Genomic DNA, 27,122 nt, shown 5'->3' on the forward strand with positions numbered 1-27,122 from the left:
TTACTGTCTAACTGCTAATGTGGCTTGTTCTGAGAAAGCACCTGGACATGTTCTGAATCTGGTGTTTACATAGCATAACATCCTGGTTTCTATTGGACTGAGGTAGCTGGTTAAAGATTTATCTGTGTTTCTGAAACAGGACGGGTGTTATATGTTTAAACAGATAAGTGTTACATATATTTAACATAAAAATAAGGAAATAGCTGGGATACTAATAACTATTCAACTTGCAGCTCACACACCGTTTTTACATTTTCATTTCCTCACGCCACCATGCTCCAGCTCACCTGGTGTCGTTTAATGCAAAATGACAACGCTCCTGGTTTGGAGACCTGCAGAAATCCCCTGATGGCAGAAACTGTGTCATTTTGTATTAAATAGATTGTGTTTTGGAGCATAATGTTCTTGGGTGGCTGCTGAAATGAAGCATTGCGTCACTCTCAGCTAATGTACCAGCTGCAAAAAGGAGCCTGAACATGACAAGGTCTCTTTTGAGAACTCTAGTTTTTATACAAATTAAAAGATCAATGTTATTTCTTTTTATTTATCTTATCAACACGACATCCAAACTGTAGCTGTAAAGACTCACAGGAGTGATCCATTAAAAGTCTTCGGCTTGAAGTAATTAGAACAAGACTGTTTATCGCTGGAACCATGCAAGTCAGGTCATGCAATGTTTATTATGAATGGTTTCTTGTGTTAAGGGTTGCTCTAGGCCCTAGTCACACAGGCCCAGCAATGGGTCAGTGGCACCCTGGCAACATCCAGTTCCTAAAAAAGTTTATTCCTTCAAGACTTGGTAAGTGGTTGTTGGAGATTGCTAGTGGTTGCTAGCACACAGTTGCCCATAGTTTGCATTAGAAGATATCGACTTGTCCAAAGCAATAACAAGAACCTTCCTGCAACCAAGTTCACCTACTAACTGCCATCAGCCTACAACAGCAACTCACCAACCTCTTGCCCACTGGGTGGGGGATGTCTAACCCTGTGACCAGAACAAAGTGACAACATGAAGCTGTCGGTTAAAACGTTCTACACATTAAATTAAAAAATGCTAATTTATTTTTCTTTTCATGGCATTGAGATGGCTGACTTCATCGATATTCTTTGTAATTCATAAATATGAATTTAACAGACCTTTGTACTGTGTAGGCTGTGTAGTTTTAACTAAAATCTTGCCTGTAGCTTTACTGTCAGTTCACATAGTTGTACCTATAAATATATAAATAATAATTTAGGCTGTATAACAGGCTTGGGTAGCTATTTACATCTGCTTTTGAACAGAATTTTACCTAATGAACAAATTTTGGACTATTGCACATTTTTGTTGGAAACATGCTAAGTTTATTTGGGTCAAGTAACTACAAATGTATACATTGCATCTATTTCACATAATACATTTCAAGTTTTTTGAGGAAATTTTCGAATGCCTCAGAGAGATAATTAAAACAATAGTTCTGAAGGACTAAAATCAACACAGCAAAGGTCTCAGCAGCTGCCAGTTGAACAACAGACGAACTAAGCAGATGGCGGTGAGGTTGTACTTTGAAATGTTAGCGTGACCCCACAGCAACAGTAATAATGAAGTGAGTGAACTCCCCCCTCCCCTTCTTCCCATCGACTAACTGATAACAGAGTTAACAGCCTAATAAAGTGATACAGTTTGTGTGTAATCAAATACCATTGAGGGCCTTATAAAGTAGGACACTGTTAAAGCTGCAGATCGAGCCGCTCGGCTTCCTCTGACAGAGCTTGTTGACGCCACATTTGTATCAGATTAGATTAAAATCACTCGGGCAGAAGGAGTTAAACACCACTGACAGATACACTGCATCTAGGAGAAGGTGGAAAGTCTGGTCATGTTTGTTCTTTCTTTTTGTTTTTTTCCCCCATGTTCACCTATAAGTTAACCAAGTGAACAATATATCCATAATATGGCCATTGGAGAGTGCTGATCAATATGAGCAGGTCAATAAAGACTTCACCAGCTGCTGTTTGTGGCTTTACTTTCTGTTTTGAAGCAGGATCCTGCCCTCCCCCTCCTCCTTTTCCTCCAGCCATTCACCACAAATAACAAACACAGCTGAATATTTAACCTACGAGGGATGAAAAGCCCCTGTTCTCATGCCAAAAAAAGCACATGACAAAGCAGTTTTATTGTTCCAGTAGTTAGTACAGTGATATATTGCCTCCTCACTGGACGTTTCTCCAGGATCTCTGCTCTAATTAGCCAGATTACTTCTCGCTCCCTCTGTTGGGAAAATTTGATTGTATTGTTTGTGTCATCTACAGGCCACCGTAGCTTGAGGGGATGTAACAGTCTGTGCCAAAGATGGGTGGTCCAGTTGGAGGTCAAGAAGGCCACAGATGATACTTGATAATAACCTTTTATTAAAGTAGGTTTATGTCAGATTTTTTTACTAATTAATATAAACACAGAATTCAGCAGAGATGAGCAATGAGAAAGGAATACATTTTTTTTTGTTTTGTCCCATATATGTTGTTACAAAGGTGGATGCTCATGTTAATCACGGCCAATTTTATAATAATGAGGTTTATATACAACTTTTAAACTTTTGTATCTAAATGATGTCATTGAGAGAAGACATGCCAAAGCAGAAGCCCCACCCACCTCCCATTGAAATCCTCTGTTGGTGAGTGGCAGACAATCAGAAGAAAGTTGTCTTAAAGGGAACTAAACTGCTTGTTACAGATGATGAACTACACAAAAGCCCAGTATAAATGAACAGGTATTCGTTTGAAATGCGACTCATGCAAAGCTAACGTACTTGAGTCCAAGAATTAAAAATATGGCACTCAAAATGAGCATGCTGAAAATTGACACTGGACAGTGACATCCCAACAGACTGGGGTGACTTGTACAGAGCACAGGATTGTGTGTGTTTTAATAGATAGGAAGTGCTTCAAGCTAGGGAAAGACTGTAGTTTGTCAAGCACTTGACTTTTTGTGTTAAATTATTTCTGAAATCTTTGCCTAACCAAAAATCAAAAAAAATAATAATTTAATACAATATTCTGAAAATTCTGGCCTTAAAAAAAGTAAAATAAGCATTAAAGCACCAAAGCATGAAGATCGGGAATTCATAAAAGAACCATCTTTTATTTTGGTAAGTACTATCATTATACAGAGAATAATCATATAGAGTGTGTTCTTTACATTCAAACTCTGAAAATGTCCCCCAGATAAGAAGAAAAGTAGTATTAATGTGTTATTAATGTCAAAATAATTGTATTTTAAAAACTGAAAAGTTTTAACTGTAAGAAAAACTCTTTCCTAAGTTAAAGACCTTCTTACAGAAAGTCATTATTTGATTGGGGAGAGAAACTGAGCGCTCCACATTTTTCATCTTAATTTTCTGTGCCAGAATGAATAATGAGCAATCACCCCTGTGGAGCACACAGTACATAACGACATCATCATCATCACAGAAGCAAAATCAAATGGCAGAAAGCAACATAAAACCAGCGCTGGAGTCTAAAAATGAAGTTGCGGTGACTTGATACCATATCTTACCATGGGATTATCATTTTTATTTTGATACTCCCATGTTTCTCTGACCTGCACTGCAGTTAACAATAAACAAATAAAAAGGTATGTATTGGGTGGAGCCTTCTTAAAATGAAAGTCTTCATTTTTTCCTGCTACGGTGGGTTTTCGAAATACCTCCAAATGTTTCAGTTTTGCCGATAAGCTGTCTTCTTTGTGCAATTATCAATGGAAACTCTGACTTTGTTTCCTGGCTGGGGAGTCCTTGCTGCTGAAAGACGTCCAACTCTGAAACTCTGCACTTAAAGTCACTTTGTCACCATAAAGCCGTTTAATGTTTCTGACTCCATATCAGCTGTTATAAAGGGGGGAAAAGGGGGAATTAAAATGGTTTAAATGGGTGTGTTAAAACCCGGCAGCAGCCTGAGAACGAGGACGGTCAGCCGTTAATAAAGTTGATATGTTAGTTCATCACTGTAAAACTTTACAACTCTTTGAATGTTTATCATTTTTTATAATAACCAGCTCTCTCTGTGTGTGTGCGTGTTTTATTACATTACAGTTATCACTTTTATAATGGCTAACCGTCTGTGTGTGTGTGTGTTTCCTTACATGGCCAAGTAGACCTACCACCAGGGTGTAATAGAATAAAAGCTAATCTGTGTGTGTATGTGAATCTGCAATAATAATATATTCTGGGAGATTCAGAGTGTGTGCTTATGAAAGAACAGAGCTGTGTGTGTGTGTGTGTGTCCACTGTGACCAGTGTAAACTAATATTGATTCAGCTGTTGGTGTTATACACTAGTCATAAAACTGGACTTATTGTAGGATCTAGGCTTACCTTCTGACTCTCTCTGTGTGTGTGTGTGTGTGTGTGTGTGTGTGTGTGGGGGGGGGGGGGGGGGTGCTTTCTCATGTTTCTGTGTGGTGGGGTCCTGGGTTGGATTTAGACCATGTGCAGTTTATGTGTCAAATGCTTCACATTGCAAATCAAGAGGAAAAACAATCAAACTTTGAACGGTTCGTCGTTGCCCCCGTGTGCTAAGGCGTGCAGTCGTTTTTGGGCTTTACGATGTTTCAGATTTAGCTTTTCAGGTCTAAGTGTTCACAAAGACTAGCATTGTGGTTTGTTCCAGTCAAGCATTTATTAATTCATCAAATTCGTCAGTTCAGTTCTCTGTGCCTTTGTTAGTTTTAGGCTAGCTTTGTTTGTTGCCTATCTGATTGGCATTTTGTTTTTTCATTGAAAAATCATCTGGGCTTCAGTTCGTGTTGCATCATTTGCTCAAACAGGAAAATTCACTCTGAAGTTGTTGTTGGGGGGTTCTATTTTATGTGTTTGTAATTGCTCTTTGTAGCTTTGGTAACACTGGATCTTTTTGGGCTTCATCCCTGACTCTTTTGCCTCTTTTCCACTGGTACCTACTCAGCTTGACTCAAATCTACTCTACTCTGTTTCGCTCACTTTCCATTACAATTGAATACCATCAACGTGCGCGTGGTTGTTATGGCAACGTGGCCAAATGTCCCGTGATATCACTTGTATGCAACACAATAATGGAGTACGTTGAGGTGATGGTACCTGCTGGTCCGTACATGGCTTTTTGTCAAACTCGGGGCCAACAGGGTTGTTGTTTGTTTAGCCTCGTTGTCGGGTTTCAAAAATGGTGGTTTCAGTTTTGTTAAGTAGTCGCTCACATGAGGTTGTCTCGGCTTGCTTGGAACCCCGGCTGAGAAGGTACTAAAAAAGTACCTGATATCAGATGTTAACAGAAATCTCTAAAACAGAATTGATTATGGTACTGGTGGAAAAGGCTGTCTATAGTCATTGGATTCAGTTTTCCAACACAAAAACTTGCTTCATACGGAGGCCCTGACATTATCTGTTACTCTCTAATGGTTTGTTCAGACCAAATGCAAAACAAATTTGTTGTGTGACACAATTACATACAGTAAAAAGTCAAATTTGCATATGGTGAAGTGAATTCAGATTCATATATTTAAGAGAACTTTTGACCAACGTTTAAAAGGTTTTAGAAATTCTGGCCTAAAATGGATTCTGTTGATGTCCCAAACAATCATCATTGCAGGATGAGCTTGATTAAATTTAAGTGTTCCAGATGTATATTTAAATTTTATGTACATATTTACTTTAGGCGGGAACAATACTACTTTATAGGTACTTCCCAGACCTCAATGTAACAAAAAAAAATAAAAAATATGGCATCCATAAATCAAGAAAAATGGTAAATATTTTGACTTATTAACTCTAAATTTCAGGTTATTTTCCTTTTAAAAGGAAGTTCTTTTTCCCTACTGTTCCCAGGTCTTTGCTCATATGGAAACATCAGTGTAAAACACCTTGGGATAACTTTAGCAGGGAATTGTTCCTAAAAAACTACTGAACTGAATAACTGACGACTACTCACATGATCATGTTGTGTTTATAATGGACAGTAAAAGAGTTGAAGGTTTGAAGAGATTCTAGTATAAAAGCAAAATAATGCCCCTGTTTATTTACAGAGGGCAGCATTTCCCTGAAGCCTATTTTTTAGGGCAGAAAGCGCTGCTGGTGTGGGTGAAGGAGAAAGTGAGAGTGTTTGTCTCTTGGTGTCCTTGCATGTCTGTTTGTGCACGAGAGAAAGATTCAGACTGTTTGTGTGTGTCGCTGTGCGTCCACGTGTGTGTGTGTGTGTGGGGACGGTGAGTAATACTGCATGTGTCATTCTGAGTCCCCAGAGTTTTCTTCTTCTCTTCTTCCTCTTCTTTCTCTCTCTCATCATGTCCCTCCTCCCTCCCTTGCTCTCTCCCTCCCATCTGTCTTCCCTTTCTTTCTCTTTCTTTATTTCTTCATCGCTCTCTTCTCTTCTTTTTCTTTTTTTTTCTGTGACATTCCTGTCCGGCGCTCAGAGTGTCATCCTAGTTTTCTGCTGACTCGGTGCTTCGCTGACACACACACACACACACACACACACACACACACACACACACACACACACACACACTCCAGCTGTTGCGAGTGGGGGCGTTTATTGGATTGTCTGTGTCCTCTATTTGGATAAGGAGAAAGGAAAGAGGGAGCACGAGGAAGAAGGAAGGGAGCAATGGAGGACAAGAAGGGACAAGAGAGGCAGAGGAGCAGAATTAAAGGAGGATGGAGGAAAGAGTAAAAAGTACAGCTGAGGGGACAAATTCAACAAGCTAGAAGCAACTGATAATAATTAATAGAACGTGATATGTTTTCCATGTAAAGATTAACAGGAACAGAAGGTCTTAACGAAGATGCATCTAACGTGTACGTGTAATGAGCATTTTCCACTATTTTTGGGCTCCTCACAAACAAAAAAAATGTACATATTAATCAAGAAATACTATAGTGTTCAAACAATTGATACTGTCCTATTATTAGTATATTTTTATATATTTTAGGTGTTTAAGATTGTTTCATCTTAAAACATTTAGCAGGCAAAATTTAAAAAAAAATCTTTTTTACACTGTACTTGTTAAATGAGGGAACAGTTTGAACAATGGTTATTGTGCACATAATGTCTGCGTGGTGTTAAAAATCTGCATAATAACAATGAAATTTATGTCTGTCTGGTGCTAAATAAAGTGATCAATTCTCAGTGTTTTACAGTCTGATGACAGCACAAGGGGCCGACATGATCTGCATTGTGACAAACACACGTGCACGTTATGTTCGAGCCCCTCCCTGGAGAAATCGCTGAAAAGATAAAAATGGGTGTTTACTGGTCGACAGGACAGTAAAACAGATGAAGGAGCATTTATTTTCTTCGCATTATTCACAATCACATCTGCAGCTCCCACGAGTGTTTCCGTAACTGCAGCTTCTGAATTTTAAGGTGGCCACAGGGCTGACATGTACACTTATTAGTAATATGATTTTTAATGCTTTCATATTGGCGTGCTTTTGCCGTATGGCAGGTGTTTGAAAATCACATAATACTGACCTGTTTACCTGGAAACTGTAATTTATATCATAAAGATTTGTTGTAAATAAAAGAAACATAAAATAATAATGTAAGAGTCATATTTTAGAAAGTCCCAGTGGTGAATAAACCTATGTACTTAAAAAAAAGAGTAGGTATTATCAGGTCATTTGACATCTCAATCTTCTGAAATTTCCCTTTCACGGACATTTACCTGGACTCAAGAATGTAATGTAGAATGGCTGAATAAAGGTTCAATAAACACTGCATTTTAAAAAGAAGTAATTATTTCATGGTTCAGGTTTTAAAGAGTTAAGGAAAATATGCTCGGTATAGACTGAATGCACTCCAATCAAGTATATTTCACTGATCGTAAAACGTGATTGTAAATGATTATTTTTTAAATTTAATGCAACCCTATACATTTTATTTATGTAACAAAATTACTCTAAACGTTTCACATAATTTACTTAAAGCTGACATTTTAGGCTTAATTTTTATTTTTTTAGTGTGGATACTGAGGTGTTTTTGCATGTAGCACGCAGGTGGGAGACAAAACAATGGCATATCATTAGTTTTGTCGCCACTACAGGTTATAGTTTAGGCAAGTGTGTTTATCTTACAGGAGGCTGAAAACAACCAGATGACCACTTGCTAATACGGCACAGTTTTCATGCCTGTGCACATTTGGTGGGATTTGTACCGAAAAGCTGGCAGTTTCAAGATGGTTAATGTCCGATTTAAGTAGGACATTTGTGTTTTCACGTTCACCTCCATCAGGTGATGTGTAGAAAAAATCAGGCTGCAGTTCTCATGGCTTGTGTTACTCAGGTGCCAAATACAGCCTCATCTATGGGTCTACACATTTTTCCTGCACTTCCTGTACATCTGATAGAGATCATTAACTTAGACATGTAACTATGATGTACGATAAAAGCTTTCATCTTAGCATATGCCCTTAGTTGCCTACACATGACCCCCATGTGGGTTAAGAACATGGCGCTGCTTACATTTTCCTTAAATCTACTGCGATAATAAATTGATATAATTTGACCAAAATTTCAGCAAAAGGCGATTTGAACTTTCCGTGGTGGTCTGTGTGTTCCTTTAAGCGAGGCCAGCGGGCAAAAGATGGACTGCGGAGACCTGAGACAGCAAAGAGAGGGAGCGAGCGGTAGAAAGACAGGAGGCGAAATGAAGAGAGGCTGAGATAAAAGATGGCATAGGTAGGAAGAGAGAGATGGAGAGAGAGCAGATGCTCTGAAAAGAACAATGGAGGAAGAGAGAGACATAAATGATGGTCGGTAAAAAAGAGAGAGAGAGGGAGCAAAATGAAGGGAGAGGGGCAGATGAAAGATGACAGGCGTGGGAGGCAGTGGACGAGTGAGAGAGATAGACTTAGAAAGGCAGCAATAGAGGGAGAGAGAGGAGAGATAAAAAGATATTAGGTGGAGGAAAGAGCAGCCGAGTAGAGAAAGAGTGAGGGAGGGTGTGAAAAGGAGGGAGAGAGAGAGATGACAGGATGAAGAAGAAAAGGAGGAGGAGGAGAAGAGGTGAGCGTCCTTGCACTGTCAGGGGCGATCGATGGCACATCATTTACATTACACTGACTTAACTGCAGAGAGAGAGAGAGAGAGAGAGGAGGGGAGAGAGAGATGGAGAGGGGAAGGAAGAGATTGATAGAGAGAGAGGGAGGAAGGAAAGGACAGGTAAAAAGGAAGAGAAGGAGGAGGGATGGATGTAGGGTGAGGAATGAACAGTCAGAGGAAAATTAACTACAGTTGGGGAAAGATGGAGGGATGGTGGGAAGAAGGCAAAGAAAGAGATCTGATGAAGGTTTCTCTTTCCCTTTTGACTGCGAGGCTCAAGCAGTGCTAAGGCCTTTACACAACGAGCACATCGCGAGAAAGCAACACGAAATTCTGAATTTATCAGATCCAAACATGCAGTGTAAGTTATATATGTATATAAACCTTTACTAATTTGTGGAAAATCCTTCCTCAAAAAAGGAAACTGGTCCTTATGTTTCGAAGCAAGAACAGGAAGAAGGTAATAGGGAGGATTTCATGGTTTGACTTAGGAGTTGACGCTGCATCCTGACATATTTCAGGATGTCAGTGGGGCAGTTTGAGCTGTTGGGACCAAATCTGAGGAGACAGATTTTAAATAACTAAAATAAAACTGGAATCTAGACTCTTGAAAAGATAAACACTTTCCTTATATTGGAAAACAAACTAAAAAAAAATTAAAAAAGTTATAGAGGAAGTTTTCTTAGTTTTGGTATTTGTTAATTTGGTAAATGTGTTCTCACAGTCTGCCTGATGAGGGTGTGATGAATGTTTTTATTGTGCCCTCGGATGTTTACAAGCCTTTCATCCTTGTACTGATTTTCCAAAACCTTTCCTGAATCTAAATGAAATAAAAAATGATAAAAACTAAAACCAAAAATAATAAAGACTAACTAAACTTAAACACTTTAAATGAAAGCAAACCCCTCTGGACACTAGCAAAAAGTCAAAACACAGTAAAAGAAAAACTAATAAGAAAATACAAAACTACCACATCTCCCCCAGAGCTGTGTGCCTGACGTAAAATAGTATTATTTTAATATTTCAGTATCAGTGAGCTACAGCACACTTGATTTTAAATGCAGTGATCTGATTGGTCAGACCTGATTATTTGCTTGTTAAAAATGTGATTTCTTCTTTATATCCATAAACAGAAGATAAACAGCACTATATCCTTTTTGGTGGGGTCCTTGGCATTAGGCAGTATACATCTGCTGGTGATGATCATGATCTTTAAACTGGCAGGTATTTTCCACCACTTCCTCACCCAATATGGGACAGTTGCCCAGTTTAACTTTATAATGTGAGCAGAAGTCCCAGTATAAATGAACTGGAAGCTGCCAAGAACATATGAAAACAACCTTTTAGCCTCAGTTCAGCTCCTTAACATGATAGCAACTTTCTGTTACTGTTACTGTGAGTTTCATAAATATGGGATAAATTAGGTATTAGCTAACCAGATACCCTGCTGCTAAATGTTTATCTACAATCCTTTTAAGTCTCATTTGCGAGATTGTGTGGTGCTCTGTGTGATGTTGAGCAGTACAGGAACTGTCTTCTACAACTCTCAGCTCAACTCCAAACCGTACCACCTACAGGAATACTGTGATGATTCCTCCATGGTTGGATGAATTAGTGATGGGCAGGAGGAGGAAAGAGCACTGGTGGATGATTTTTGTGAAGTGGTCTGGGAGGAATCATCTGTTGCTGAATATTAATAAGACCAGAGAGACCAGGCTTGACTTCACAAGGAAGATGGGGGCTTCCTGGCCCATGTCTGTCCTTGGACAGGATATTGATGTGTAGGTGTACAAGTACCTGGACAAGAGGCAGAGATTTTCTGTCGCTGTGGTCAGCTGAGGAGCATCATGAGAACTGGTGACAGCAATGAACTGAATGATCTGATCAGGATACCTGGTTCTCTGATTGGCTGCAAACCTGGAAACCCCTGAAGCTGAGGTCACTGAGCATGGTGTTATCCATCGTGAATAGTCCTGACTCTGCATCTTCAACAGGACAGGCAGCGGAGCATCTTTTCTAACACACTGAAGCAGCACCAGTGCCACAAGGGCACTTGCAGGAAGTCTTTCTTACCACATGCTAACAACATTTTTAACACAAGATATCTGTTTGGCAGAAAGTCATCTGCCAGATGTTATTATTACAGTATACCAGTGGAAGCAGATGGCTGCCCCTCCCTGAACCTGGTTCTACTGGAGGTTTCTTCCTGTTGAAAGGGAGTTTTTCCTTACCCCTGTCACCAAGTGCTTGTTTGCTTGTAGGGGCGTTGTATGACTGTTGGCTTTCTCTCTACTGTTGTAGGGTTTTTACCTTATAGTAAAAAGCACCCTCAGGCGACTGTTGTTGTGACGTGGTGCTGTGAAAAAACTGAATTGCTTCCATCCTGGATAGAAAGTATCAAAAATGAACATTGCTAATGCATACGTTAATTATAGGACATTTCTTTTTAACAGTGACTTTCAAGCTGAGTGATTTAAGGATTTGTTAGCAATTAAGCAACTCTCTCTGATTTTGTCTTTTATGATTTCTTTGTAAGAATAAAGAACATTAGGGACAAATAAAGGAAAATAACAGAGGTTGAATGAGAGGAAGAGAGGGTTTTCAAGACTATTCTGCAGACTAAATCTATTGATTATTGAATTGTTTGATAATCTATATTTTCTATGAAAACCACATAAGTCAGGGTCTTTGGGGAGCTTTTATATAAAGTTGCAGTTTTCCTTGAAGTGAAGGCGGCTTTCCAGCTACAGTGTAACCATCCATCCAGCTCCTCTAATCCTCCCTGTGTTTCTCCTTCCCTTGCTCAGTCCCTCCCTCGCTCATACCATATGTGACATTCCTTCTCAATGTGGCGCATTGAAAACTTCCTGTTGTTATAGTTTGTTATGGAGCACTTCAAAGAGACGGCGAGGGAGGGAAGGCGGGGGGTGGGGGGACGGACACACAGAAGAGGGGAGAGAGAGAACATGGAGTCTGTTATAGTTTTACCTCTTAAATGTTAACATGTGAGAGCACTGTGTATGCCTGTATGAATTATCCCTGTGTGTGTGTGTGTGTGTGTGTTTGCACACATGCCGAGGAAGTAAGGTAATGGCGCTTAAAGCCATCACACACTCGCACACACTCACGCAGACATGCAGACACACGTTAGCCCATCGACCTGTATAACTTGTCTCGTCAGCGATTGTGTGTCGCTCAGTGTATGACTGTGTGTGTGTGTGCCATGTTTAATATTTAATAGGTGCTGGTTAAAAATGCAGGAGTGTTTTTGTCTCTTGTCCCGTTGCACACCTGTTCCACTGGAGAGAGAGAGAGCGAGAGGGGGAGATGGGTGGTGGTAGATGTAGAAAATAGAGATGGATGCAAGAATGGCAAAATGGCTGCATAGATGACTGATATGTAGATGGATTGATACAAAAAAGAGGATACTAAGAATGGGGACGGAGGATGTGCAGATAGATATTTATAGACAGATGATAGAGAATGTGTGTTTGTGTGGATAGATGCATATACAGATAAAGGATGAATGGATGGAGAGGTAGAGGACATGTAAATGATTCCTAGAAGGATGGACTCTGATATAGATACAAAAATACAAATTGATTGGTACAGCAAAGAAAAATAGACGGGTAGGTAGAAAAGTGGATGATTGGATAGATCCTTTGATTGTTTGATTGAGTGAATAAACAAATACATTGTGTATAGGCGACTGGAGAGGCCATTGCTTTTTGGATTTTGTTTTTTCAAAGTGGCAAATAATTAACATGTAAATTCCAATTGCTGGCATTTTTGAGAATTGCAGTTCATACACAGACATTAGCAGAGATATGCCTAGTGAATGACCACCGAATATAGACTTGTTGCATTGGAAGTCTTGCGGAACAAAGTGCCATTGTCGAAGCCTTTGGCTCAGAATTTTCTCTGACGTCTCTTTGTCCTAAAAAAGATTAAGTCTTAGACTGAAAACTTTGTCCGTGGTGGTCTTCAATGAATTTTCCTTTCACTCTGGGACTTGATACGTGTCTGGGAAAGCAGCTGTTGAACTTACAGGTCATGCAACCTGATAATTCAGTAACACAGTATCCTCACCTTTTTGTCCATTTGGAAGAGTTTGTAAATGAACTTGTGAATAGGCGGCATCAACAATTATTGGTTGTCGAATTGCAAAATGTTAGCATACTTGCCAAACCTATAGAGCATATGGTGACATAGATGGAGATACAGTTGATTAAAATATGAATAGATGGATATGAGATTTGATACACGTATTTACCGATCAGCCACAACATTGAAGTGAATATTTGTTTTAGATTTTAGTTTTGAAGCCATGGTATTCTGCCTACTACTATATAGATTCATCTCAGCAGGTTTGCCCCCTTCAGGAATGGTCATAGGACCTCTGGGGGTGTTCTGTGATGCCACTTGATGGTTGGAAAAGGGTCCTTTTTGGTCTTGTAGGGCGATTAACTCCCAGGATTGGGTTTGTTCAGGGGCATGCTGTGGATTCTTGATATCATTGGGATTTGGAAAACCTTGATTCTGGGTGAACAAACTTGGGCTCTTCATCTCCAGAGAAGGAAGACGCAGTAGTTGGGGAGCACCATTGCCATAGAGAGTGTGCTTGGTTTGCAGCAATCTTCAAGTTTATTAGTACTTGTCAGAGTATATCCACATGAATCCCAGAGCCCAGTGCAAAGACTGCATTATAACAAGATGGTAAGCGCTACTTGACCCATCAGTGGCTTTAATGTTAGGTTGCAGATAAAGGATGGATGGAAAAGCTGGATGGATGGTACATGTGATAGATAGACTGCTAAATGGACAGATGAATAGAAAAATAAGATGGGAAGAAGGATAGATTAAGATTTGAGCAGATGTGAGAAAATAAGTATAGGATAAAAGACAGGAAGTGGTAAGATAAATAGTAAGTAAGCAGAAATGGATAAATAGGGGTGAAAAAGAAGCGAGGGATGAGAAGGAGAGAGGTGTCATCAGTTAATCAATACAGGATCCCTGTTTCCCTCCACTCTGTGTTTTAGGGTGATTTTTTTTCCTCCTTTATTATTTTCGCTCTACTTCCCTTATCAGTCAATACTTATTATTGCTTACCTTACTCTAGTGCTCTCTCGCTCTCATTCTCTCCCTGTCTTTCTTTCTCTTTTTTTTCCACCTCTTCCTCTGGCTCTTTTTTCTCCATGTCGAAAACGAAAGACAGAAAAAGAGAGAAGGAAACACACACACAATGAAGTCATTCATCTGTCCAATCAAAGAGGCGGAAGCCCAGAAGAAAGTAAACATCCATCTCTCTCTCTTTCTCCCTCTCTCTTGTGAGTCCGTGAGCGTCCATGATTATGATGCCTTTCCTTGTGAGTGAGTGTGTGTCTGTGTGTGTGTGTGTGTGCGTGGACAGACATGTATCCCATTTCTCTGGTGTCTCTTTAAAAAGAATGGATTGTTGTTCTGCTACAAACAAAGAGTAAAGACACACAGAGAGGGACAGAGAGGATGTAAGTCAGTGACACGATTTATGATGGTTGAGAGGTGCAGGGAGACAGAAAACGGAGAGGGAGCAAGAGGAAAATAAGGAGGAAAAAGATGGATGGAAAGAAGGAAATGTATAAGTGTCCACCAACCGGCGGTTCTGAGACAAAGAGAATAAACGATTAGCAGAGGTTGTGACATAATTTGACCTGAAGTTGTGAACGAGAGAAAGTATGTCCTCGTGTGGGGACGAAGTCTAAGACACTGCTGAGTAGAATGAAGTGTGAGATGCAGAATAACCAAAAATGTAATGCCCCTGTATGAGGACACAGGGTCTCAGGAGGCTATGCAACTGTAGCTCTGCAATGTCTGCCATAGCAAGCACTTATCAGTTAAATGGGGACAAGGCTTCAGGGTCCAGAAACACAAAAAAGTGCCACAATCGAGAAACCAAACACCTTTTCAGTAAGACTTGGAAATAGTGACCAAGCCCAAATTTACCAGACAAAACAACCAAAAGAGTGACTTTTTTTTCTCAGATTTTCTGTACTTAGTTTAAGGAGCTTGGAAAGAAAAGACCTGGATGACTGAACCTTCACAGACATCTTCCTGTACTTAGCATAGCAGCAGCGAGAATCACCCCCTGCTGATCATTAGCAAACATGTAGTTTGAGAACACCTTATCACTGGCTTCACTTTTCAGACCCAGAAGTCCCCCATAGGTGTGTTAGCCAGACTGGCGACCCGTCCAGGGTGTACTCTGCCTTTCGCCCTATGGCAACTGAGATGGGCTCCAGCCACCCATGCGACCCTGAATAAGCAGAAGATGGGTGTTAGCGTGTCCCAACAGTCGGCCTCAACAGCTGGGGATCAGATCGCCAGGCCCTCCACCGTAGACATAGGACACACTGGAGAAAATTTACATCTTCTGAATGGCCTGGGAACACCTCTGTGTCTTTTAAAAGAACTGGAGAAAGTTGCTGGGAAGCCCCCGTAATCCCTGGATAAGCAGAAAAAATGGATGGATAATGTTAGAATTTGTAAGTGCTGTATTTGGAGCATTCCTACAACAGACAGATGAAAGAAATATCCAAACAATACCAAAAATATATAAAAATAACTGAGTAACATTTCAGGATTATAACATTTTGGACTGTGACTATAAAGCTAAAAACTGACACATAAACAACAATAAGGCAAAGAATGCATCTGTAATCCTAAAAAATATACTTGTGAAATATTTAGTTAATGTAAAAAAAAAGGAGTAAAAATGTTGAATAGATTTTTTAAGGGATTCAACATTTGAAAGACAATCTTGACAAAAAAGAAAACTCTAATAACAAATAAAGTAAAAGATAATGAATCTAACTAAAACTCACTGAGAACCCATTTTATCATGACACCAAAAATACAGAAGTTACAAAAATGTTTTACTTATTTGATGAGGGGAAAAAAGGAAACAAAATCCAAGAACAAAGCCAAATTTAGAGGGCCGAGAGAGAAAACCAATAAATGAACAAGAAGAGGAAAAACCAAAAGAAAATGAGGAGGGGGAAGGATTAGCATTCTGATGGTGAGATGAGAGAAAGGAAAGAGTGAAGATGAAAGATTTTAGTTAAAGATGGTTGACCCCTCGCTCAGCCCCACGTATTGACCGCACTAGGCTTTGATAAACTACACTGTGTGTGTGTGTGTGTGTGTGTGACCTCTGCACGTTCTGAGCTAAATCAATCTGTCAAACGTGTTAGCGAATCCGTGCTTATTCACCGCCATGCCTGTTTGTGCGTGCGTTATTTGAGTGTGTGTGCAGGCATCGGTGTGTGTGTGTGTGACCGACCCTGACCGGCCATCAGAGCCAATGACGGAGTATTGATCAAGGCTCCGTCACCATAGAAACGGCCATTTGGGAGGACAGGCGATGGGGCGCGTGTGTCAAAGTGGGAAGACTTACTTCAAGGTGGCTCATCAGATCGTTGGGGGTGTGGGCGTGAGTGTGTGAGTGCGTGTGTAAAATGTCACCTTCGTGTTTTCCATTCGTGGCGTGTTTTGGTGTTCTCGGCCAATTAAAAGGTCATCAAATAACCAAAAAACATCAGCGGCAAACATTTGGAAGCTACTGTGTGTCTTACTTTAATTAACCTCCATAAATCATTACCTGTGTAATTATGAGACAATATTATAATTACTGTAAACAAACAGGAGCAGACTGTGTCTCCTGTATAATTTTTCAGCCACAGAGTTCGTTTCAGTCATGATTTACTCCAGCTCGTGTTTTATTCTGGGAGCTCACTTTAGCTCCACTAACACTCATTAGACTGACCAAAGTACTTTTTTATCTGTAGGAACACAATAGCAATCAATGAATCAGATCTAGTATAATGCCATATGCATGTGTGCAGCAGCATCATTAAACACACTGATTAATAAAGCTCTAAATCTCTCCATAGGGGAATGAAGGACTCTAGTTTGTACTTTATTCCTTTTTAACAACGCATAATGTCTGAAAGAAATTCTAGGTTCAAGGTTGGCTTAAACAGAGCGAATATCTGTAGTAAAGTTTACTCAACTGTGAAGTGATGTTATAGGATTTAAACCGGAGATGTGGGTAACTTGAGATGGCTGTTTCTTCTTGACCGTAATGAAGCCCATCCAGTGTTTTCATACAGAGACCAGTGATGAGTTACTGCTGTAGTGTTTGGGCACTGTGACAACACAGAATATCTCCATAGCCAAGAACATACATGTACCATACCATGCTATGGTTTAAAAGATGAATGTAGCTTCTAGTTCTGAAAAATGAAGCCAACCCTCAAGCGCCTTGAGCCTGTATTCTTTCTTATGGCCAGCAGGGGGTGAATCCTGGTCTTCTGATTATATAAAAGTCTATGGCAGGGGTGCCCAATCCTGGTCCTCGAGAGCTACCGTCCTGTAGCTTTTAGATGCGTCCTTGTTCTGTCACACCTGAATCAAATGAATGGCTTGTTATCAGGCCTTTGTCAAACTTGATGGCATACTGAAGAGGTAATCAAACCATTTGATTCAGCTGTGTTGCAGTAGAGATGCATCTCAAAGCTGCAGGACAGTAGCTCTCGAGGACTGAGATTGGGCACCCCTGGTCTATGGGAATGTGACAACATGGCTTCCTCTCTTTGTCGCTGCTTTAAAGGCCTTTATGTTCACTTTATGGGCCCAATTGTGAGTCCACTTTGTACATTATGGTCATTTTCACAGGCAAAGAAGAAGAGTCTAGGGTTTGGTCATTGTCTAACTATTTATCAATCACAAGTCAATTTCTCAATCAGATCCGCCACTCACTCATCGCATCAGGCATCAAAACATGGAAAGAAAAGCTTAACTTCAGGATTCTGAACTGGACTTAACTAACTAGTGGCTGACATCACGGTGGCTCCGTACATCGGTTTTTCTAACCACGAGGAAGTCGAACATTCTGTAATCCTTTATACAAAAAGTCTAGTTAAATTTTTGAGACTGTTATTGATTATGAGTCTTAAAGTGTAACATTTGGACAACAGGGGGTAACTTTATCTTTCACTTTTCTTTTGTCTTCCACTCCTTTCACAGTGGAAGTGATTCATTTTATTTATACTTCTACTGACCCTTTCAACCTTCTTTCTATTAGTAAAAACTGAATAATAGGAACAGTTAGGTAATAGGATCATTGACGAGCTTAACATTTGTAGCTTATGTTTCTAAAGTTGTTTCATGCATAGACATTGTTGGGGTCAAAGTTCTAATATCCTCCATGCATGCATTCTTCTTTTGCTTGTCTAATTCAGAGTCACGGGGTGGGGAGGCTGAAGCCTGTCCAAGAGGCAGGATAAAGGGTTAGGGTTTGGCCAGTCTGCCGCAGGGCTAACAGGGAGAGACAGACAACCATTCACACCTATGGGCAATTTACAATCGACTAACCCCACTAACTACATGTCTTTAGAGCGCTGGAGCTGGAGTATCCACAAAGAACCCACGCAGACACAAGGACAACATGCAGAGAGAGACCCCAATTCAAACCCAGTAACTTCCTTCTGTGAGGCAACAAAAAGTTATAATACTGGTGGAACTCCCTGTCACATGTGTAAACCAAACTAGTGGCTTCAGGTTGATTTTTGGTTTCTGTTTCTGGTGTTTGTTCTTATTCCAAAAGATTTGTCAACGCCACCCACATTTGTCCACCTACAGATGTAGGTGGCGTACTTGAACAAGGGAAAATTAGCCAAATCAGACCTGTCTGCTGTGGTGACCCTTTGTGAATGAGCTGGAGTTCATTCAGTATTAAATTTAAAATTTCAGTTCTTCTAAAAAACCCAAGTATACTGTTGGCATTGGAAGCTGGTAATAACTTTTTTGGTGTTTTTTCTGCACTGCACTAACATTTCAACTTCATCTTTCAGACAGATGGACTTGCTCTATCCTCAAGCACTCTGTGTTATGATCCTCAGCCCTCAAATCAGCAAAGCCCAAGGCATAGCATTTCACCACCAAAAGCTCACAATTATTCCCAACAAAAGCTGTCTTTGGTCTGTGCCAAGCATATCTGCTTCTGCTATGGCCAAATAACTCTTCTGACTCACCTCTCTAGAGCACATTTTGCAATAGTTACACCTGCAGACCAGGCAGGATGAACGGCGCCGATTCTACTGGATCATTCGTCACACATTAATTAGAGTTGGGCATTGTTTAGAATTCTATGATAAAGATGTCCGCAATTATAGGAAAACTTTGACTCAAGGTCTAGCTGGGACTTGCAGCATTCCCCATGGAGCAGTTGGCAACATTTATCTGCATCGCACATGAAAATTACAGGTGACTACAAGGACAGTCTTCCTGTATTTGGGGTGAAAAATTCCACAAAAAGAAGGCTGGTTGTGTTGATCCACATTAGAATACACATGCACACGCCAAAAAGGTCTGATTGGAACCAGGCTAAGAGAGGCCTACACCTTGGTTGAAATGAGAGATAAATGTGGACAGGTACGGAGGTTAAGGGTGAAAGGTCACCGGCATAACTATCCCACATCTTCAGTGAAGAAACAGGAACCTGTGGACAAGAAGTGGTCTTGTTGCTGTTTGCAGTTGAGGTTAAGGGTTAACAGATGAATGTAGGTCAATGGACTGGCTCTGAAGTTTGTGTGTGTGTGTGTGTGTGTGTGTGTGTGTGTGTGTGTGTGTGTGTGTGTGTGCATATATGTAGCATGTATGAGCGTATGTGGTTCCATTTTTTTCAGCTCATGTCTATGTGATGTGTATGTGTGTGTGACCTGCTCTTTGTTCCTGTTCTCGGTGCAGTAAGGAGAGTGGACTGTTGACGAGGATTAATGCCCAACATATGGCAACCCTACGGGACACACACACACACACACACTCACACTGCAGTCATTACTCTGAACAAAGAACTGTAAGGCTAATGAGAAGGCGATATCATGTGTCCTCTATACACTCACACACACACACACTGCATGGATTCATGTGGATGCGCACAAACACACTCTAATGTTGCTTACACATGGATGGATGCAGATGAGCACACACACACACACACACCTGGTACTGTAACATGTATCCATTGTGTGTATGTGGGAGTTGAAAGGTAGCAGAGGGTTGTTGATGGAAAGGTTTTAAGGTTTGAATGCAAACACCTGCATGTGTGTGCGTGTGTGTGTGTCTGTAAAAGAGAAAGAACAGGGAGTTTATTGCAAAGATGAGTGTGTGTGTGATTGAAGGAGGACGAGGTGAAGCAGAGTTCAGAGGAAAAGTGAAGGTTCATGTTTTCATTTCTTCATGCTCCTCTGCCTCTCTCTCTCTTTTTTTCTGTGTTTGTATGTGTGTTTGTGTGTGTGTGTGTTTGTGTGTGCACGACTTTTTTCTCAATACAGATCACACCCAAAAACATTTGCAGACGTTTTCTCTCTTTTAGCACACTTTCTCTTTTCTCTCTTGCTCCGCACCTCCCAGTGGGATTTGACTGATATTCAGTACTTGACACGTTCCTGGAAAATCACACAGCCACTCTGTAGTCTCTGCTGTTGTAGTAGCTGACCCATCTGTAAGCCCACACCCTTGTTAGGTGCTTTTCAGACTTGCACCCACTTTCCATTTATCTGATGGCTTCATGTTTGAATAACAGCCCTGATGACTTTTATGTAAAAGTCATGATGACAGTCGTACTAATTGGAGAAGGTGTGTTAGCTGTAAAACTGTATGAGGTTAAATCTGTGTTCATATCTGGACACTATGAATGATATCTACGCTAGGGCCTAAAGACCATTTACTAGGGAAAACCAAAGCTGTTTCTCAGTATATCACTAGAAACACAACTTAATGCACTGAGGGCCACAATTACACATACAAAATTATGATTTCATAAGTTGGAAAAGCATGTGCATATGGTTCACTTTTCCATATCAACAGCTGGTATGAATAAAAACATTAATATTTGTTTTTTCTTTTATTGATGTACAATTAAAAACCAAATACATTGCTGTCATGTGTAGATCTTATCCTTTTAAGGCAATATTCTTAGTGTTTTCAAGGTCTTTGCAAATGACATTAACATAACAGAGCAGTGCTGATTTTGTTGGGACAGTGTTGGTATAAAGACTATAAAATCCAACTAAAAGGATTATTTAAGAACACTTTTACGATCACAAAACAGTGATCGTTAGTTATCTGTGTATTGCCCCCAGGTGGAGATACATGACTAGTGTCCCATCTAAAAATTATGACAGAAACTTATAAGCTGGATGCATAAATTTCTGATTTTGTTTAAAAAAAAAGTTTTATTAGAAGTTTGACCCTCCAGGTTTTTTAGTGTAAGTACTCGAGTCACTTTTCAAATGACTTTGTTAAACTGTGGTTGCGCTACAGCTACGACACAAGTGGCTCAGTATTTCTTGGTTTAACTGTCATCAAGTAGATGAGCTCCATTCTATTTATTTATTTATTTAATAAATTTTTGATGGGGTAGATTGTGTACCACACATTTGCCATATTTAGCACTGAAGTCGTTTCCCTTTGTTTCAAAGTCAAGTAATAAAAAGCTAGTTAGCTATACAAGCTAACATTAGCGCCTTCTGTTAGCACAGGGAAAGTCACACTTTTGTACTTTCATTACAGAAATGTTAGGTTTGTAAAATAAAGTAGAGTGTACCTGCTTCTATTTTTTCTAATCTCATGCAGTGGCACTATGTCGAAGTCTTGAACAGGTTTTATTTTTTGGCCTCTCGCTCTCTCTCTCTCTCTAGGTGTAAATGACTTTGGATGGCCATCTGTTACTTAGCTACCCTGCAGAGAGTTGGCCTGCATGCGCACCTCCTCTGTGTGTGTGTGCGCGCGTGTGTTTGTGTGTGTGTGACTTCCTTTATGTTTAGCCGCATGTGTTCAGTTACAGTATTCTTGTTTGAGTGTGTTTATTTATGCCTACGTGCACATGCATAATACAGTAGGTTGTGTGTGTGTGTGTGTGTGTGTGTGTGTGTGACAGAAATAGGGGGGTTGAGAGAGATGCTGGAGTGTGTTGAGTGTTTATTCAGGTTCACTTGCTCATGTAGAACATGTATCCCAGCTTATGTGTGTAAAAAGGACGCTGTTGTACATGAGTGTTAGCATATTTGTTCCTCCTCTGTCTCTCCGTGAAGACTGTAAACTCCTTAAAGTCCATCGGCAGCAATAACAATCTGCATATCTAAACAACATTTAAGTTTTCTGCTGAGTTTCCTTCTTCACAGTAAAAGTCTGTCAGCCATACTCAGGATTTCAGAAACACTCGGTGGACATGAGACTTTGTACTTCATAGTCTTTCAGTTGCTCAAAGGGCAGGATGAAATATGTCGGTGAGGCAGCTTTTACTTTTTTGCTCGGAGTCCTTGGAAACTTGTCTGCCCGACACAGCTGACAGTGTTGATATCTTTATATGGAAAACAAAGACCTCAGATGTGAAACTGATATACATGAACCTAAGTGCTTTGAATGATACTGTATTGTATCATGTTTGATGCAGATGGTCTGAGAGGCGTGCACAGATTATAATGGCTTCATTTTTCAGCACTCAACCCTGGAAAATCTTAGTAACTAATCTCCTTTTCTCTCTCTCCCCCTCCAGCTCTCGCCCAGGCCGTCCTCCCAAGCGTTGTTCTGGTGCAGGGATCCAGGAAAGCCCCAGGCTGCTTCACCCAGGCCTCCCCGGCCTGCTGTCCCCCAGCCTGCTGTCCCACACTGGTAAGAGAAAGAGACCGAGACATGAATGATTTTCTCGTTTTTAATGCATTTTATTACCTTATTGGGATTTATTTTGAGTCTTTTTTTGTTGTTCCAGCAGCTTCTGAGGACTCTGTGATAGTGCCCTCTACTGGTCAAAGTAATTATGACAGAAAACAGAAAGGAAGTTGTGTAGGGAGGAGGTAGGGGTGGATGGATGGGTCAACAACTGCGGTTTGATGCAAATTACTTTCAATAAATACTAATCTAACCCAACCAAACACAGGTGGAAAAATCTGGGATCGCATGTAAGCATAAACTGTGTTAATTTTTAAATTAATTCCAGACTGAGGAATTTCAGATTCAGTGACTTGTAGGGACTGAAATTGTCTCTTTGATGCTTAATTTAAACATACGATGCTTTTCATGCTAACATGTCCCGCGACCTGACGTTGTAAGTCTTGTATTTCCATGAAAATGGAGAGCACAGGTAATGAGGTGGGTTTTGCAGATGACAGGTCACATACAATGCAACGTAAGGAGGACATTTTCTTCCTTTCATACAAGATGCAGTGATGAGTGACGACTTCATCACCTCTACCACCTGTGGTAAAGCACAGCGATACACTGGATTGCTTCCATACCAGTGGTATAAGAGCAAAAAGGAAGATAACTGAAAGATTGTGGGGAAATCTGTGGGAAAAGTTGTTTTTGTGCCTAAAACTGCAAAGATCTCTAAAGTGATCAATGGTTAGTAGGAAATGAATGTTCCTGTTAGCTTGGGCTGTGTAATTAGCTGGTCAGGGCTGTAGATTTTACAAAAGCTGTGGGCATTTTTGCACTGAACTGGAAGAGAAAATTCAACTTTTAACCCATTTAAGTTCCTTTACAGCACTTAAAGTAATGGCTGTACACAGATTTTTGTTCAGATACTTTTTCAGTCATTAGTCAAGGACATGCACTCAATGACCAGATGGACTTGAGTGTGAGCAATAAAGGATTTTCTGGTGCATTTTCAGGAAGAACTAATGAAAAACATACAGAAGCTCGGTGACCGTTAGTTTCCATGAATTTCTAGTGGGGTTTATCAGTATACCTAAAATCTGATTAAGAAATGACCAGTGTTCCCTTTTGTGTCATTAAGTTTGCACATGTTTATGAATACGTGGTCACAGGAACTTCAGTCGTGTTTTTTAATGTGAAATATTATTTATGCATAGTCTTTACTTTGTTAATACTGCACAACAGTTGTCATATCAAAGTTTGTGTTTCCCCCTCGACCGCTCTAAATTTCGCTGCTAGTCGGTCCTGAACGGCTCACGCTGGTCGGCTCGCTCTGTTACTGCGTTTCCGTGTCTGTTTAATGGACCTAATGTGTTTCCCGCTCTGTGTTTGACACGTGTTTCAGTTTGCGAATTGGTGACAGCTGGTAGAGGAGCCAACTGCTGGCCTTTAATGGAAAAAAGTATCACATTGTTATGCTTATAACCTCCAGAGAAAATGACCAGTAATCCTCATAAAGCTGCGCACTGACACATTTCACTAATTTTGAGCTTTCACATTAACATCTACCATGAATCCAGAGCGGGCTGTATTTTAAGGAAACACTCATATGTTTTTTAAATTTTTTGATCAAATGTGTAAACATCTCTGTAGTGCCTGTAGTGCTGTTTAAGCATCTAGATCGTGTGGATGTGAGTTGCCGAGTTGTAGAGATACGGACGTTGCTCTGAGTACTCACAATATGTTGCTCAGAGCACCATAAAATATATTTGTACGCTCAACAGGAATGTCTCCTTCCAGAAATCATGAGGTGTTTTTATGCGTACCCTGTTGTGAGCAGTTTCATGTAGAAACAGTTTTCTCCGTACCTTTTGCATCTGCCAACCAAAGAAGCGTGCAGATGGGTCACTCCGTTATCAGAGCAACCAAAAACGAAGAAGGTCCCCACTCGACCTCCTCAGAATCAGCTATTATAAGCATATTTAATGAAGCCATGTAAAATATAAAACAAGAAAAAAACACACAGTGTGTCAGAGTATAGTAAATAATGTGGATCCATAAAAGAGAGCATCTGGGCAGGGCTGCAGCCCACCTTTTGGTGATCTGTGATGTGAAGTAACCAACACGCATCGGTACTCCGAATGTTGGAGCTGTTTTCTGATAATCCACTGGAGAAAACTTAAAAAAAAAGTGCATTTTGGTTAAGCTTTCAAGGCCTGTATTAGCATGTGGGACACGTGGTTGAACACCATGAGCTATAGCTTATGAAAGGTCTCTTTTTCACCTGCATTTAGGTACCAGGTTCTTCTTCCAGCCACCTGTGTAAAATTTTTCTGATATATGTGAGAGTGACCTTTTTAATCTTATTCTTATTCTTAGAGAAACCGCGAAGTCAGCGTCTTCTCTTACTTCTCTTTTATTTGCTTTCCATCCTTAAAATTTTCTTCCTGGAAATTCTTCCTTAGATTCACCCTGTCATTCGGTTTCCCACTCCTGCTTTTCCTTCTGTCCCTCTTTTTCACCTTACCTGCCTCTTTTCCTCTATCCACATCCTTTCTTTCTGAGCAATCGAGATGGCAAAGAAAACAAAATGAAAGGCTCCCTCTTTTTTCCCCCTCCTGTAGCCACAGAAAGTGGAAATGGAGGGAACGCAAAGGATAGAGGAGGGGGAGAAATGGAGAGAAGAAAGGAGGGATGTCGCCAGAGGAGGTAATGAAACCTAAAAATGACTGCCAAAGTACTGAGGAAAAGATGGTTGGAGGGACCAAAGAGTGGGAAAAAAAGACGGAACCGAGGAGGAGGCAAGGAGTGTGACAAAAATGGCGCGATGGAAGACGGATAAACGAGTGGATGATACAACGAAAGAAAAAAACGGGTAAAGCGAAGGAGACGAGGAGGAGGAAAAAGACCTGCAGAGAAAGAGAAAGGGAGAGTGAACGAGTGCAGATTGCATGGTGGTGTGATGAATGACACGTCTCTGGGGTCCCACTCCTCCATCTGTCCATCCTCCCCCCTCCTTCCCTTGCTGTGTCCCTCTTTTCTTCCCTTTCCCTTCTTCCTCAACTCGTCTCCCTCCCTCCTTCCTGCTCTGTCATCCAGGTTTTCATGTTCTTCATTTTTTAAGTCTCTTTTTTTCCTCCTGCCTGCATTTTCCTTACTTTATTCCTTCCTACTTCTTTCACTCCCTTCTCTTCCCCCCATGTCTGCCACCTTTCTCACTTCATTCTTTGCTTCCTTTATTTTGTCACTTTATCCTCTTCAATCCCCACTTCTTGTCTCTCCTACTCCTCTCCTTTACTTATTCTGCTATTCTACTTCCTGCTTTCCTTTTTTCTTCCTCCCTCCATTTTCTTTCCTCCTCTTTCGTCTACTCATCTTTGTAATTACTTTCCTGTGCCTCCTCTTTCTTCCTTTTTGTTTCTCCCCCTCCTCATGCTTTAATTTCCGTCTATCCTTTACTTTCTTCTGCTTAATTTGCTCTTGTAACCTTTTTATCTTCCTTGCCTTATTTTCCATCTTCTTCCATCCTGCTTCCTTCATCTTACTGTCCCCTACCTATGCCCTCTACTTGCCCTCCATTCTCCTAACCTTTGTTTTCTTCTTTTCCTTCCTTAAACTTGCTCCTAACTCCTAACACACTTCCTCCTAACACACTTCCTATCCTCCCTTCTCATTTTCCTTCATTCCTTCACTCTTCCCTCCTTTTTCCTATAAGTTTTCCTCCATTTTCTTCCTTTCTCTTCTTGTTTTTTGTATCCTGCTTGATTGTCTCTTGCCTTGCTTCCCTGCTCTGTTCACATTTTTATTCCTAACTCATTCCATTCATCTTGACTCTTCTTGTAAACTTTTTCTTTTTCTTAGTTCCACCATCCATACCTTGTCTTCCCCCCTTTCCTTTGTCATTTCTTCTTCCATGATTTTCTTTCCATGTGCCACTCATTTGCTGCAGTTGTCTTCTTTCTTTCTTCATCATTCCTTTTTGCTTTCCTACTCCCTACCCCATCCCTTCGTCATCCCTCAGCGTCATTCTCCTCACCTTCTTTTTCCCGTCTTTGTATTCCTCCTTCATCCCCTCACAACCTCTTAATTTTTCCTCACTTTCCTTTTTTCATGTGCTGTTTTTGTATCCTCCTTGCTTCCTTCGTTTTCTCCTTCCCTCTGTCCACTCTCCCCCAATTATGTCCTTTTTTTAAAAAAAAAAATCCAAGCGCTTTCTTTCCCTCCTGCTCTCTCTATCAGCTTTCTTCTCTCTCCTTTGTCCTTTCTGCTTTTTTGGGTCACTACCCTTCCTTCTCTTCTTCTGCTTTTTTTCCCTTCTTTTCCTTTTTTCTTTAATTTGTCCTTTCCTCTTTTATTTCCAGCCTTTCTTTCCTCCTTC

General features: G+C 40.5%; 2 protein-coding genes across 3 annotated transcripts in view; both read left to right on the top strand.

Annotated features, from left to right (window-relative positions):
* Window positions 1-27,122, top strand: part of LOC146522634 (uncharacterized) — a 518,363-nt gene that overhangs the window by 231,457 nt on the left and 259,784 nt on the right. The gene's annotated exons all lie outside the window — the stretch shown is intronic.
* dachb (dachshund b) overlaps window positions 1-27,122 on the top strand; it is a 129,084-nt gene that overhangs the window by 55,605 nt on the left and 46,357 nt on the right. For both annotated transcript variants that reach the window (XM_085153512.1, XM_085153514.1), the window contains exon 2: window positions 22,647-22,762. In XM_085153512.1, the coding sequence (XP_085009638.1) occupies window positions 22,647-22,762 (116 nt within the window). The remainder of the gene's footprint in view (window positions 1-22,646; window positions 22,763-27,122) is intronic.

The sequence above is a fragment of the Neolamprologus multifasciatus genome, chromosome 3 (genome assembly GCF_963576455.1).
Source record: "Neolamprologus multifasciatus chromosome 3, fNeoMul1.2, whole genome shotgun sequence".
In the NCBI taxonomy this organism is placed as follows: domain Eukaryota; kingdom Metazoa; phylum Chordata; class Actinopteri; order Cichliformes; family Cichlidae; genus Neolamprologus; species Neolamprologus multifasciatus.